At 38.1% G+C, this 15519-nt stretch overlaps 1 protein-coding gene across 1 annotated transcript; it reads left to right on the top strand.

Annotated features, from left to right (window-relative positions):
• Positions 1 to 5676: 5676 nt before the first annotated feature.
• SPZ1 (spermatogenic leucine zipper 1) lies at positions 5677 to 6822 on the top strand (the record flags this gene model as incomplete). The annotated part of the gene is made up of 1 exon (XM_079145165.1): positions 5677 to 6822. One exon carries the CDS (start codon positions 5677 to 5679, stop codon positions 6820 to 6822), a length of 1146 nt encoding a protein of 381 aa, XP_079001291.1.
• Between the last annotated feature and the right edge of the window lie 8697 nt (positions 6823 to 15519).

The raw sequence follows: 15519 nt of genomic DNA, 5'->3' as shown, positions 1-15519 counted from the left end.
TTCACCACCAGTGTTGAAAACCTGCTCTTCCACGTGATACTTTTTCTGTAGAACACTTAACAAATACTTCAACATTCTTCCAGGCTCCTGATCTGTAGAACCTGCCACTCCTTAAATTAAAGGCAGGAAACTCAGGCTCTAATTCCAGTTCCTATCATAATTAGCTGTAACTTTGAGCAAATCTCTTAGAATTTACACTCCCAAACCCTGGAAAAAATGAGACTGTGGATGAGAATATCTCTAAGATTCCATTCATTCTACCGTCCAGCTATTCACGCCCTCTTATAATTTTTAAAGCCTACAGCATCACCTGGTGGTCAAAGAGAAGAGGACATGCTAAAGAAAAGATTCATAGAAGAGTCCAGCTACACCTGTATTTTGATTCTTTGAATAAAATTTTGGATTTTAAGACAATTTTCTCTCTAAAATGGTCACATCTGAGTGGGAAAATTATATTGGCCAAATTGTATTTTAATATTGTGTACATGTACAAATATGTAATGACAAAACCCACCATTATATACAAGAATGCACCAATAAAAATATGAAAAAATAACAAGTGTACTACATACAAGTATACTATTACATCTAAAAGTGTCATAAAAATCAGTATATGTAAAGTCAAACTCTGCATAGGAATCCCTTATGACTATAAGAACTAATGCTTGAATGATCATGTCAATCAGCTATGATTATTTGGTTAAAAAATGTAAACAAGTATATAAAATAAAAATGTTTCATCATAGTATAAATTTTTAATCATTAAAATTATTCATACATATTTTGAGCAAGAACATAAATGATGGTAGGTGTTATAACCCCCCAAATAAAATACCTATGAACCCATTCTTATATAAACACATAGTTGAATGAATAAAGAAATGAATAAACAAATAAATAATAAATAAATACAGGAAAAGAGGAAGCTCTTCTTTACCAAATAACTCCAATTAATAAATACATAAGGGGGCGCTGGGGAGATAGCTCAGTTGTGCAAGGCAAGCACAGGGCCCTGGGTTCAATCTCCAGTACTGCAAAAAAAATAAATAAAATAAGGAATGAAGGAAATAACAACCCACCACTAGAGCATCACTGTAATAATTGTACTAGGTGAGAGCCACCTATGGGTACTAAAGCCAGTACAGGAGTGTGAAAAGAAACAGGATATTTGCATAGCCTCAAAGTATTTTCCCCAATATGTTTGTAAGTTACAAAGGGGAAAATAGTAACTTTATAGTGGATGAATCCAGCAAATAACATCTAAATGAAGTGATCAAGGTTAACCTCACTAAATATAGGACATACTGACATCATGTGTGATTTGACATCACACACTGAGAAGGTCATTTCACTTCTTCGGCATTCCTGCCCAAAATGCATAACTTCAATATAATAATGAGTAGAAATTAGACAAACACAAATTGAAACCAAGTCTACAAAATACATAAGCAATACTCAACAGAAATGTCCTGAAAAACAGGCAACTATTGAAATTCATCACCAACTAAAGAAAACTAGATATGACAAGAAAATACAGTGTGGATCCTAGAACAGAAAAGGGACATTAGCCTCAAAACTGGATAACCCAGTAAAACCTGTAGTTTAGTTAATAATATATGCCAGTGTTAATTTGATCATAGTAGTATGACTATGTAAGACACTAACATTAGGGCAGGTTGGTTGAAGTTTATATGGAAATTTCCTACTTTGGCTACTTTTCCCTAAGTCTAAAACTCTTTCAAAACAAAAAGTAAATTATTCACATGTAAGACAAGATTTTTATTTGTTTGTGAGTAATTATTATCAAAGGTAGCTATCAGGACTCTCAGAGGAGAGAGAACAGAATCTCCATGCTTTTGTGTGAGGAAAGAGTATCTTTGATTTGGATGGAAAGCAGTTCTTTGTGCCATTATCCTGTTAGGCAGCATGGCGGACATTTGTTGGTTTTACCTGACACTCATAACCCTGATTTCTGGGTGATACCGCTGTTTACTGATGACGAGTTCTTTTTCCTCTAATGTTGAAGTTTGAACACTAGAGAAGCACACCAAGGCAAGCATATTAAGCAGGTTTTATTTAAAAGTAGTAACAATACAGACTTCTCCGGGGAGGTAGAAGGGGTACATGACTGATGTTCTAGAATCCCAAGTGAGCATACCCTACTTCTTTTATAGGTTAAGGTCTCTTTTGTTCCCCAGTTCTCTCCCCACTTATCTCTCCTTTCTGCTTACATGACTAGGCCGGGTTTTGCAGGTGAGATGGGCAGGGGGAGGGCCAAAGTGATTCAGCCAGGCAAGGGCCCAGGGGGCATTAATTAGCAGCTCCTTGCTTGCAGTCCTTGATAAGGGCACGTAAATTTGGTAATCAATGGGCTCCAGAGTTCCTTGACATTCCATTCTCCCAGGGCGGTCTCCAACTTCCAGAGGCAGATGGCTTTCATGGCCTCCATTCCTCGATTTGACCCGATCCCCTATTTCTATACTAACTGCCTGTCCCCAGTTCTGGCTTCAGTAGCAGCTTTCCAAAGTCATTGTCTCCCTGATTCAGTCCTTGGGCCAGCATGTCCCCAGGCTCTATAGGCAAATGCCCAAGCCAGGTCAGTCAATGCCTTCCTTGGCACTTATCCTGGAACTCTAAGGAAAGAGCTCTTTCCTTCCCCTGGAGTGGTGAAATATGTAGGATAGAAGCCTGGAGCTGCCTGTGACCATCACCTAAAAAATGACTGCTAAGAATGAAGGCCCAGAGAGAGAGAGAAAGAGAGAGAGAGAGAGAGAGAGAGAGAGAAACCCTCAGAAGTGGTGAGATGAAGCCCTAATTATACAACTTAAGTCCCTGAATCCAGGAATGCAAAAGCAGCTACTCCTGGACTTTTAAGTGACATAAGCCAGAGACACTTTCAACCTGCCTCCTCACCTCAGCTTATTTGACTTGAGCCAGTCTGAGTTTAGTCTCTGTTTAAAGAACCATAAGCAACCTATTCCATATTTTGATACTTATTTTAAAATTCAAATGCATTAAAAGAGAGCATATTATATTTTTATAAAGACAAACTGATTTTAAAAAGATAAATCGGATACAAATTTTCTAAAAAGTTTAGAAATAGCTTTTCTTTTTCATTTTTTTAAGTTAGTAAGCCATGAGAAACTTAGTAGCTAAAAATTCTAACACAGTCCAAATGTATTTAATTTTCATGATTATCCACTGCAAATACAGTTCGACAAAAATGTCTGTATAACTTTCAGCACCTACAGTAAACTCAAATTTCAGTAATATCAACAGAAACATTTGTTATAGTTGGATATGAGGTGTCACCTAAAAGCTCCTTTAATTCAGCAATATCCAGAGGCAAAATGATTAGATTAGTAAAAACAATGGACAAGGGAATTGAGAAAAGACAGACATACATAGAGAGGGAAAAAGCTGAGGCCAGGTGGGGCATCACCCCCTGATGGAGGATGAATGCCCCAGAGCTTGTGTGAGCTAGTACAGCATGTGTATTATGTAGGTTTCATCAAAAGATTATTCGTGAAAGTTTTAGCAAAGCAGGCAATTTGAAGGATAGGACTGGTGAGACATTCGGTGATCTTGTTATGCTCAGAATTCTCTATCCCAGGGAATTGGTGCCTGAGCTCAAGTCCTGACAAATATAGCTCTGTGCTTTTGCATGAAGCCTCCTCAGGTTAGTGTTAACTGGGCCATCTTGACCTGTACCTTTGCACAAGAAGTTCCCAGCACAAACACATCCATGAGGCAATCAGAAACCATGGTTCAAGTCACTGCTCTCCACAAGGATAAAACCAGGTTTATGTTCAACAGCATAAACATTGGTATTAACATTGATAATCTATTACACTCAAAAGAAAATAACCATTCATACTAAAGGCATACATTTTCTTCCTTTCATTGTGTATATGTGTGTGTGTGTGATACTAGGAATTAAATTCAGGGCCTTGCCCATGCTAGGTAAAAGACAATTTCTGATTATAACAAAATAAAGCTAGAAATTAATTACCAAATCAGGAAAAATTCCCCTTGTCCTGAAGATTTTAAGCTATCTTGCAAGATTCTGAGTTAGGGGAGGTAACAACAAAGTTGACCCCTTCAAGATGAAAGTAGGGCAGTGCTGGCCTCTGGGACATCCCCATGTGGGATAGAAAAAGTGCTCTTTCTTCAAATAAAAGGAAAACCCAGGGGTTGGGGTGCAGCTCAGTGGGAGAGCACTTGTCTAGCATGTGTGAAGCCCTGGGTGGGACCCCCAGCAGTGAAAAAAGAAGGAAGGGAGGAAAGGAAGGAGGGAGGGAGAAAGAGAGTGAGCAGCCAGCCAGCCCAGCACTGTTGGTGTGGGTGGGCAGTGGCCCTGGCTCTGAGCCCCACTGGCTGAAGATGAACATGAGGCTCAGGGAAACCAAAGTCAACATGAGTTGGTAGTTGTGGAAAAACAAACAAACATTAATTTCTCTTCTGTAAGGGGAAAAAAATGAAGTATGAATTTTTCCTTAAAATTGGAAGCAAATGTGTAGGCAGTAGAGTGTTTGGTAGCAAGATGTTGAAGGCCAAGAAAAAGTCTCACCCAAGGAATGCTTTCTTTGAACTTAATATTCTCAAGGTCCTGAGACAAAAAAAAAAAAAAAAAAAAAAAAAAAAAAAAAAAAAAAGAATACAGTAGGTTTCAAATTATTTCATTACTTTTATATAATCCACAATTGGATTTAGTTGTTTCAAACACTTTAGAATAAATCTTATTTTAACCACTTACTGTGAAAAGTAACTTTCAGTTTTATTTTTTCTGATGGCTAGGGATTGAACCCAAAGGTGCTCTACCACTGAGCTACATCCCAGCTGCCCCCTGCCCTTTTCTTGAGACAGGGTCTTCATCAGGCCTGTTACAGGATGCTGTATTTCAAAAAGCCCAGAAAATTCCCAGTTTGTATTTGTGTTGCTAAAGACCCATTCAGAAAACCCCTTCTCACTGAAGTAGAATATTTACAGAGTGATTCCTGACATTATTTCCCTAAAATCACAAAAAGATGTAGCATTTTCAGGGTTCTGTTATGTATCTCTTTTATTGCTACTAGAACAATAGGACTCCAGGTTGTAAAAGAATGGGGAGATTCCTGGGGGACTTAGCTTAGCCAGGCCCTTGGAAAGACACAAACCTGCTGCAGATTGAGGCTGGGCCGGGAGGACTGGTGAGGTGAGGAAGTGACTGTAGTGCAGTGAGAAGAGGTGAATGGGAACCTAGCAGTTAGGAGGTGAGGACTGGTACAGAGATCTTTCTTTGGTGGGTAGTAGGAGTAGCTCAAGGTTGATTTTGATGCATAAGTCACTAGGCAGGAGTTAAAGAGGTTTCCATTGTGACACAAAGGAGAGAGAAGCTGGGGATAGGCCACAATGGTACAGTGACAGAATAAAGGCCTGGTCGCCAGGGTCAGGGAATAAATACCAGAAAGCTAGGAAAGGAGAGATGGAGCCCCAGCTCCTGGTCCCCTCTCCCACCCCCTCCCCCCCCAGGCTGTCTGAGATGTCACCTTCCAAGTAAACATCATCTCCTCAGTTTCAGTCCTTAACTCTGATTCCTAACTTCTGCTTGGTTCCACGTTCTCCACCCATTTGCACAGAAGATTGTCACCTGTCCTTCCTGGAATCACTAAAGTTTTCTGCTTTCCTCACGCACTGATGGCCAGCTCTGAGAGCTCAGCTGAGACGTCTACCCCCTCCCAAGCCTGTGATCCTACTCCGACTCTTCATGAACAGATTCTGAACTCTGGGATTACTATTGCTTTATTCGAAATTGGATCACTTCCCTCTTCATGCTGGGGCTCCCCTCCTTCCCTAATAAAAGATAGACAAATTTTAACAGGACCACAGACTGCAGAGACGTTTGAAAATCTCATAAGAGAACTTGGAGATATTCTTAACATTGTGACAGGCTTTGAAGAGAAGATCACAGAAGCAAAGGAAACTTCTGAGGAAACCATTATTTCTGAGGATGTGTTAGGACTTACAGAAAAAATCAGAGGATTTGGCAAAACAAATAAAACGCTATTGAAAAACCTGCTCAGTAATTCAGTTCCAGAGGAAGAACAGAAGGCAAAGAAACAGGAGGTGGTCTGTGAGAACCAGAGTCCCAAGAACAAGGTACAAGTTTCTGTAAGGGATTTGGCAAATTGTTCAGAAGAAAAAAGAGTCCTTAATGAAACCCAAACAAGTGAGGAAGAAGGAAAGTATGGATCCCCTCATGCTAAAGAAGAAAATATTAAACTTCTGAACAACATGGAACAATTACTACAAGAAGCAGAACACTGGAGTAAGCAACATTCCGAGCTCCACGGACTCATACAGTCCTATCAGAAATCCCAGAAAGACAGAAGAGACAGTCTTAAAAATAATCAAGCTGTTCTCAAATCGGAACCAAATAATCAGGTGTCCATTAAGAATGAGCTGGAAGAGCAAGTGAAGAAACTGAACCACGACACCTATTCTCTGCACTTGATTGCAGCTTTGTTGGACAACGAATGCCAAATCTTACAGAAGAGAGTGGAGCTCCTCAAGGAACTCCATCAGCACCAAGAGGAAAGTCCACTGGAGAAGCTGAACCAGATATACCCCAAGCAGAGCATGAAAAAACGGAAGACATGGGAAGCAGAGCAAGTAGAAACTAATAAGGAGAACACGCAAGAAACAGGAGGTATAGTTCAGAAAAAAATCGGAGTCTCCAGAAGCCTGGATGTTTGTCTTAATAAGAAAGCTCGTAATAACCAGCTCAATAATCATATTGCAAAAGGTCTAAGAAAAAAGAGGCCGGCCAGCAGCTTGAGATAGGAAATCAACAACAACAACAAAAGCAGGATAAAAAAGGCAAATCTTCAGAAAACTACTCCTAACCCTCCACTTTCAGGCATCACTGATCATCAAGCCTAGATAGATCTTCTGATTCGGTCCAGAAAGAGTCATAATAAGAAGATGAGCACGTTAGTCACTACTTCGGCAGTTATGTTCAATCACTAATGACCGCCGTGTCAACATCAAGTTATAACTTTACAATCTGCTTGGTTTTTGTGGTCATAGAGATCTTATGACACTTTAACCAAGAAAGAGAAGTTATAGGACCAGTTAAGATCTAAATAAAAAGCAGAATAAAAAGGAAAGTTTTTTTTCTTTAATCATTATCTGGGGGAGGGGATGTCCTGGGGGGCAGAATATACAATGCTCTAATTGTGATGATCTAAAGCTCACTTTCTGAATGTTTCTACTGAAACACATTCATATACTGAAGTGTGGGATATGGTGGAGTTTAAAAAAAAAGAAAAATACTCATTAACTACCCATGAACAAATTGTTTTCCCGCCTACCTCCTAGTTCTACTTTAAAGTTCCTCCCTTGATTCTCAGCTAGTGAGCTGTGGGTATACTGGGCAGCAGCAGCCCTTGAGGAAAGACCCCTCTACTTGTTTAGAGGAATGGAAGTGTTTCTGGATTTTTTTTTTTTTTTTTTTTTTGCTGTGCTAAGGATTGTACCCATGGCCTTGTGCTTTACCCTGAGCTATATCCCCAGCCCTAGATTTTGGTTTCTTGCTGGAAAAGTTCTACTTCCCCAATTGGGAAAAATGGCAGTGGGGTGGGGGCGGTGGCTAATATCGTCTTCTAAGGGAGGTGAACTTCTGGTTCCAGAAAAGATGGAGCAGATGTATTTCCCCCTGTTCTTCTAAGGAAGCTAGAAACCCTGGATATTATATGTAACACAGACCCAAGACTCTGAGAGATGGAGAGAAGGTGGAGTGGCCAGGAACCCTGAGACCCATGTTCCTTAACAACATGGTGATGAATTCCTGGGTGCTGAGCTGGATGCTGGAGGAGCCCATCACCTAGGAATTCTAATGTATGAAGACAAAAAAATGTCCTCCATAAAGCCTGTTTCCTTTTGCCAAAAGATGAGGAAAGGGACAGGCTGGTCAGATAGAAACTTTGACCCAAACTGCCCTAATGCAGCCAAATTGCATGGAAAACATTACACCTATACTACCCCCTTGGCAAAAGTTGAGTGGAGAGTCTAGACGTGCTTCCTTGCCAGGTGGTAATGAAGCATCCCTCCCCTGCTTTTCTGGAATGGTACAGAGCTCAGACAGAATTCCACCCTCCACCCGAGGGTATCAAGGCACCCTTCCAGTCCTCCACCTCCCCCAGTGCAGCGCACTGCCAGTGGATGCTACATGGGCAGCCTTGATTCCTACGCTTTCCCCTGCTGGCAGAGACTCAGCAGAGGCCTAATAGAAGAATCACTAAGATCCAGGGTCCCGTAACTTAATGCCCGAAATGTCTAGGATACAATAGAGAGAAAGCCCTCATCATATCAAGAACTAGGAAAGTCTCAACTTGAATCAGAAAAAAACTTAACAGTTGCCAACAATGGAATTACATATATATTGGAATTATCCAACGAGGATTTTAGAGTATCATCATAAAAAGCTTCAATGAGCAATTACAAACACTTGAATTGAAAGAATAAAAGACATAAAGGAGACATAAATGAAAATTATAAAACTGAAAAATACACTAAGTTAAAAACTCTAAATAGTATATCCTCAAAAAAAATTCAATATGTTCATAATTAATTTTTTATTTTATTTTTTTGGTACTGGGGATTGAACTCAGGGGCACTCAAACACTGAGCCACATCCCAGCCCTTTTTTGTATTTTATTTAGAGACAAGGTCTCACTGAGTTGCTTAGCACCTCACTAAATTGCTGAGGCTGACTTTGGACTTTCAATCCTCCTGCCTCAGCCTCCCGAGACGCTGGGATTATAGGCATACGCCAACATGCCCAGTTCATAATGAAATCTCTGATCCCTAAAGACAAAGGAAAAATGTTTAAAGCAGCCAAAGAGAAAAAATTTGATATAGAGGAACAATGATCCAAACGATAGTAAATTGTTCTTTAGAAATCATGGAGGCCAAAGGAAGTATCTTTTAAGAACCAAACGAAAAGAAATGTTAAGCCAGAATTATTTAAGTGAAAAGAAATGTTAAGATGGAATTATTTTACCCCATGAAGACATCCTTCAGGAATAAAGATGACATCAATAAGGGAAAGCTAAAAGAATTGGTCACCATGTGTGGGAAAAGCCCATTTGGTCACTCCACTAATCCTCATTTTTTTCTCATTCAAGAAAATGAGTGCTCTCCCAGACTTTGTTCTCCATTTCCAACAGAAATTTCACATGGGAGGAATGTGAAGTGAATAACTACAACATGGCTGAACCAAATAATTGCTTTTCATATGTAAGTTGTTCATATACATTGCCAGACCAAATTCTGTCAGTGTCACTTATCTGTCAAATGTTAAATGGTTAATTCTCCAACTAACTGAGGCACTCATGCTACCACAACAAACTGACAAAGGAAGTACAAAATTTATAAAGTTTTTGGAGAAACCCAGAAATACGCAATATGTAACATTTGTTGCATAACACAGAAAACATAAGAGAGTTCATGGTTTTAATATTAGTTTGCACGTAGCTTCGTACCAGAAACAAAATTTTCCAGTGATGAGAACTCAGTCACATGGTCACATCTGTCTGAAAGTGATTAGGAAATGGGATCTTTAGTTGGGCAATCATGTGCTCATTCAGAAGGAAGAATTAATTTCACAAGACTTAGGATATAAAGAGAAATATTTGTGCTTCTGCATAATTAGAATTTTCTCAGTAAATTTAAAGGAAATGAGAGATTTTTGGACTAAAACCAAGCTCAAGAAGGTAACTACATATAGTTAGTGAGCATTCAAAATTTACATCATTTCAGAGATGTGTGTTTTTGGGGATAAAGCCTGGGAACTTGGAGACAGGTCTGGGTTGTGAAGCTGAACACACTGTCTTCTCTGCCCTGGACAAATTTATTATATTCTTTCTCTCCCTTCTTTCTCCCTTCCTTCCTTCCTTCCTTCCTTCCTTACTTCCTAACTTCCTAACTTCCTTCCTTCTTCCTTCCTTCCTTTCTTTCCTGGTCCTAGGAATTGAACCTGGGGGCACTCTCCCACTAAGCTACATTCTCAGACCTCTTTATTTATTATTTTTTATTTTGAAACAGGGTCTCACTGAGTTGCTGGCTACAAACTAGTGATTCTCCTGCCTCAGCCTCTGGAGTCGCTGGGATTACAGGCATGTGCCACAGTGCCTACTTATATTCTTAAGACTTGGATCAAGAACTCAGGATGGTTCCACCTTACCTTCAAGGAGCAAAGTTTTTTTCTCTTTCTCCTTTTTGAAGAGGAGGCAGACAGCTGCCTTTCTCTTCATATACAAGCCCAGACTCATTCTCTCAGAATCCCTCTCTTACAGTACACACCCATCACAGGATGACATCTGGTTCTTCTTACATATCCCCAGGATTAAGACTTGGGACAAGGGGACCCAGAACAATTATGTTTAAGTCATAATAATCTGCCTCTCTGATCCAATAGCCTCATGAGTGCATTTAGTACAAAATCAAGATGATTTAAAACAAAAAAACATTCTTCACCACATGTCCTATTATGATTGTAGCATAAGGCATAAAAAATTTTGACATGCAGAAAAGACAATCTGAAATTCTGTTCTCTTCTCCATAAGTCAATTTTTCTTTCCCATGTATGGAATTTGCAACATTATTGTTACTACCAATAATCTAGTAGCCAACAATTTTTTAAAATTATTGCAGCCCTAAGTAAAAGAGATTTCCAATTAAGCAGTATTTGGGATAATGAAAGGATCATACTTTTCTTTCCATCTGTCTTTCCCTCAAATTGAAACTATCCACCTAATTTTCCAACCACCTTGATTAATGTTGTGCAATTCATTTACATACTGTGCTATATAGATGGTTCATATATTATCAGGAATGAAATTATTGATAAAAATGGTTTTTAATTAGGCTTCATATACAGCACAACCTCTGCTATCATAAAATTGTTCTCCTACTTCAAGGTCACATTTATAGTTTTATTTAATTAAACAACATATAGGGCTGGGGAGATAGCTCAGCTTGTAGAGTGCTTGCTTCACAAGCACAAGGCCCTGAGTTTGATCCCCAGTACCGGAAAAAAAAAAAAAAAAAAAAAAGTAAATGAAAATTTCTAAAAGCAAGGCATTTTAAAGTTAATTCAGGTGAGTCGCAGTTGATAATAAACTGTCGTATCACTGCATCTAATATAAAATTTACTTGGAGTGATATGTTTTATTTCTGGAAGGAGGTTTAAGCCATCATTTATTGACAGTGAAACAGTTACTGTGTGAAATCACTAAAAATCTGGAGCATGTCAATGAAAATTTGGAACAAGAATCAGTATAGACCAACTATTAGTCCTACTTTTTTTTTTTTTTTTGAGGCAGAAGATAATGTTTATTTGTAACTCCTTTTTTTTTCATAAGCACAGTAGGTTAGTCCCACATTATTTACTACTACATTTTCTCTTTATTCAAGGGTCAAATTTCAATAAAAATCAAACCATATTTTTAGAAATTTTAGATGTCCATTCATATTATCAGTATCCTCCTGTCCAAAGCAATAGTAAGAAATAATCCTTTTAGGAAGAAGGGGAAATTCATACAAACTTCTTTGTCACATTTTTATCAATAAATTCTTCACAATGGTGAGTTAAAGAGTCCTGATTTTCAAAGTGAATCTGTGAGGCTTTTCCTAACAAGACTTAGCTGTTCCTCAAATAAAAGCTCTTGATAATATTTTAATAAGAACAAGCACCTGATAAGTCTTCTAAAATCATGTTAATTTTTTTGTTTCACATTAATTTCTTTGACTTATCTGGAATTGATACAGACAGAGGGATTCATCCTGGCATTTAGGTTCAAGGATTCTACAATTATGAATATTTTCAAGTCCTTTTTGCATGTCTATGCTTTCAGAATCTTTTTAACCTTTCCAATCAGAGAAGTCTGAAACACTTTATATTAAAAACAAAGAAGTCAGGAATAGTGGCACACGCCTGTAATCCCAGTGAGTCTCGAGGCTGAGGCAGGAGAATTGCAAGTTTGAGACCAGCCTTAGCAATTTAGCAAGACCCTAAGATACTCAGCAAGATCATATTTCAACATAAAAAATTAAAAAAGAAGAGGGCGGGAGTTGTTGGGGATGTAGTTCAGTGGTAAGTGTCCCTGGGGTCAATCCCTAGTACCAATAAATGAATATATAAGTAAGTAAGTAAAGGTGACAAGATTAAAAGAAGAATTGCACAGTAGGGAGGCGACTAGCTCCTGATTTTCCTGGGCCCTAATTGTTTCTTTTACAAGGCAGAGAATAACTTTCTTTTGGACCACAATAGCAAATCACCCAAGCACACGTCCAAAAGTTGGGGTTATTTATAAGTTGAAAGTAAAAAGAAAGTAAAGCACTACATAAAGGAGGTAGATATCTTGAATCAGAGTGAAATAGAGGATTATCATTATCATCATCATCACATTATCAATATTGTTGTTATTATTACAATGTTCTACAAACCTGACCAACATAGAAAAATCATTTTAAAATATCTCTTACCACAAGCAAAGACCGCAGGCAAAGATTTTCACTGGAGCATCACAGTTGGTGGTTGAGTGTTTTTCTTTTCTAACAGTTACAGTCTTTCAGAGGAAGCCACTAACCTCTAATCCATATTTAATTAAATCTTCTCTCACAGGAAAGTATACATCATTTTGGTTGGCACTAGTCTATTATAAAGCTTCAGTTTATGAGGAACTAGATCCTGATATGTGCATTCTATTTTGATTTTAAGGATGATAATGATGATGATGATGATTAATGATCATGAGGATTTCCGTACCAGGGATTGAATCCAAGGGCATTTAACCTCTGAGCCACATCCCCACCCCTTTTTGCTTTTTTATTTTGAGACAGGGTCTCACTAAGTTGCTTAGAGCCTTGCTAGGTTGCCAAGGCTGGCTTTGAACTCAAGATCCTCCTGCCTTAGCCTCCTGAATTGCTGAGATTGCAATAAGGCATGAGCTACAACACCTGGCTCCAGGTTTTCTTTATTTGTATCTTTTTTTCTTGATCTAGCCTATTAATCTTTAATGTGTGTGGGAGGGTACTGGGGATTGAACCAGGGTCTCACGAATACTAGGCAAGTGTTCTACCACTGAGGTACACCCCCAACCCATTTTTAAAAATATTTGAGATAGGGTATTTCTAAGTTGCCCAAAGTTCATTAATTTTTTCCTAAACCCAGATTTTGGCTTCATTAATATTCTTTCTGATTTTTTAGTGTTCCATTTCAATGATCTTTGTTTTCATCTTGATTTTCCTTTTGTTGTGCTTTCTCAATACTCTCTCTCTCTCTGAAGATTTGATTTATTCGTTCAACAATGTCACTAAAATCCCAGTTTTCTTTCAACCTGCTTTCCCAAGATGAATGCCAGCAGCATCAGAGAAAAATCCTTCCTTATTCACATTCAGCAAGAAAGAGTGTCTTCATGTCAGTATTGCTCTTTCTTTCTTTTCTTTCTTCTTTTGAAAATTAAAGTTTCTTTTATTTTTTTGTTCTAATTCTGCCCCTAACACTTCCCCTTTCCCTACCCTCTTCCCTTCGCCTCTTCCTTCCCTTTATTCCACTGATATTTCTATTCTTTATAGTTTGTTTTTTTTTAATTTAGTGTCTTGTGGATGTACATTACATGATGGTGCGATTCACTGTGGTATATTCAAACATGTACACAGGAAAGTTGAGTCAGATTCATTTCACTATCTTTCCCCATCCCATCCTTCCTCCCTTCCTTTCATTCCCCTTTATGTTCCCCACTGATCTTTCTTCTATTTTTTGCCCCCGCCCCTTGTTTTGGATTAGTTTCTGCATAGCAGAGAATTTTTTTTTTTTATTGTGGTAGAAAATACCTAACAATAAATTTGCAAACTTAACCATTTTCAAGTGTACAGCTCCGTAGTGCTAAGTATATTCATATTGTGTAACAGATCTCTAGAACTTTCTCATCTTGCCAAACTTACACTTTATACCCATTAAACATTAATTATCCCTCCTTTCTCTCCTGGTCCTTGGTAACCACCTCTCTACTTTCTGTTTCTACGATTTTGGCTACTTCGGATACTTGATACAAATGAGACCATACAGTGTTTGCCTTTCATGACTGATTTCACTTAGTATAATGTCCTTCAGGCTCATTCATGCTGTTGCATGTTGCCAGATTTTTTTCTTTTGGAGACTGCACAATATTTCTTTGCCTGCATATACCACATTTTCTTTATCCATTCATTTATCAACATTTGTGTTGTTTCTCTCTCTTGATGCTTGTGAATAATGTTCCAGTAAGCATGGGTATGCAATCTCTCCTCAGAATTTCACGTTGAGTTGTTTTGGATATATATACAGAAATGAGATTTGTAGATCATATGGTAATCCTATTTTTAATTTTTTGAGGAACTGTTTTCCACAGTGGCTACATTATTTGATAGTCTCAGCAGCAGCTCAATTTCTCTGCATCCTTGCAAACACACTGTTTTCTTTTTATCCATTACTACCTAATGGATATATGGTAGTATGTCACTATGGCTTCAATTTGCATTTCTCTTGTGATTATAATGTTGTAATCTTTCCATATACTTATTGGACCATTTTTCATATATTCTTTAGAGAATTGTGTGTATTCAATTCCTTCACCCATTTTGTTTAAATACTTTTAATTGTGGATGGACACAATACCTTTATTTATTTATTTTTATGTGGTGCTGAGGATCAAAGTGCCTCACACATGCCAGGTAAGTGCTCTACCACTGAGCTACAGCCCCGGCCCTCACCCATTGTTTTTTTAGTTGTATTATTTTTTGTTGAATTTGTAGAAATCTCTTATATATACTGGATATTAACTCCTCTCACATATGTGATTTTCGTACATTTTCTCCAATCCCATAAGTAGCCTTTTCACTCTATTAATTGCTTCCCTTGATATGTATAGTTTTAAAGTTTGAGGTAGACCCATTTGTGTACGTTTGCTTTTATTGCCTGTGTTTTGGGTGTCTTATCCAAATAATCACTGCCAAATCCAATGTCCTAAAGATTTTCCCCTTTATTTTCTTCTATAAATTTTATAATTTGAATTCTTACATTTAGATCTTTGAGGACTGGGAAAGTAGCTGAATGGTTGAGCCCTTGATCCTCCCAAAATATAGAACTTTAATTCATTTTGAGTTAACTCGTGTACATGATGTAAGGTAAGGATCCAACTTCATTCTTGTGCATATATGCAACACCATTTATTAAACACCATTTATTAAAGAGACTTTTTTCCCATAGTGCAGTCTTGGTACTCTTGTCAAAGACCCTGTACTGCATATGCAGGGCCTTATTTTAGGTCTCTCTATTCCGTTCTATTGGTCTATGTGTTGGCGTTTATGCCATTACCACCATACCATCAAACTTAACACCAAAAAACCAAATAACCCAATCAAAAAATGGGTCAAGGAACTGAGCAGACACTTCACAGAAGATATACAATCAATCAACAAACATGACAAAATGTT

This window comes from Sciurus vulgaris, assembly GCF_902686455.1.
Source record: "Sciurus vulgaris genome assembly, chromosome: 6".
Taxonomy (NCBI): domain Eukaryota; kingdom Metazoa; phylum Chordata; class Mammalia; order Rodentia; family Sciuridae; genus Sciurus; species Sciurus vulgaris.
Note: the sequence above shows the minus strand (reverse complement) of the source record. Positions and strands in the feature narration are given on the sequence as shown.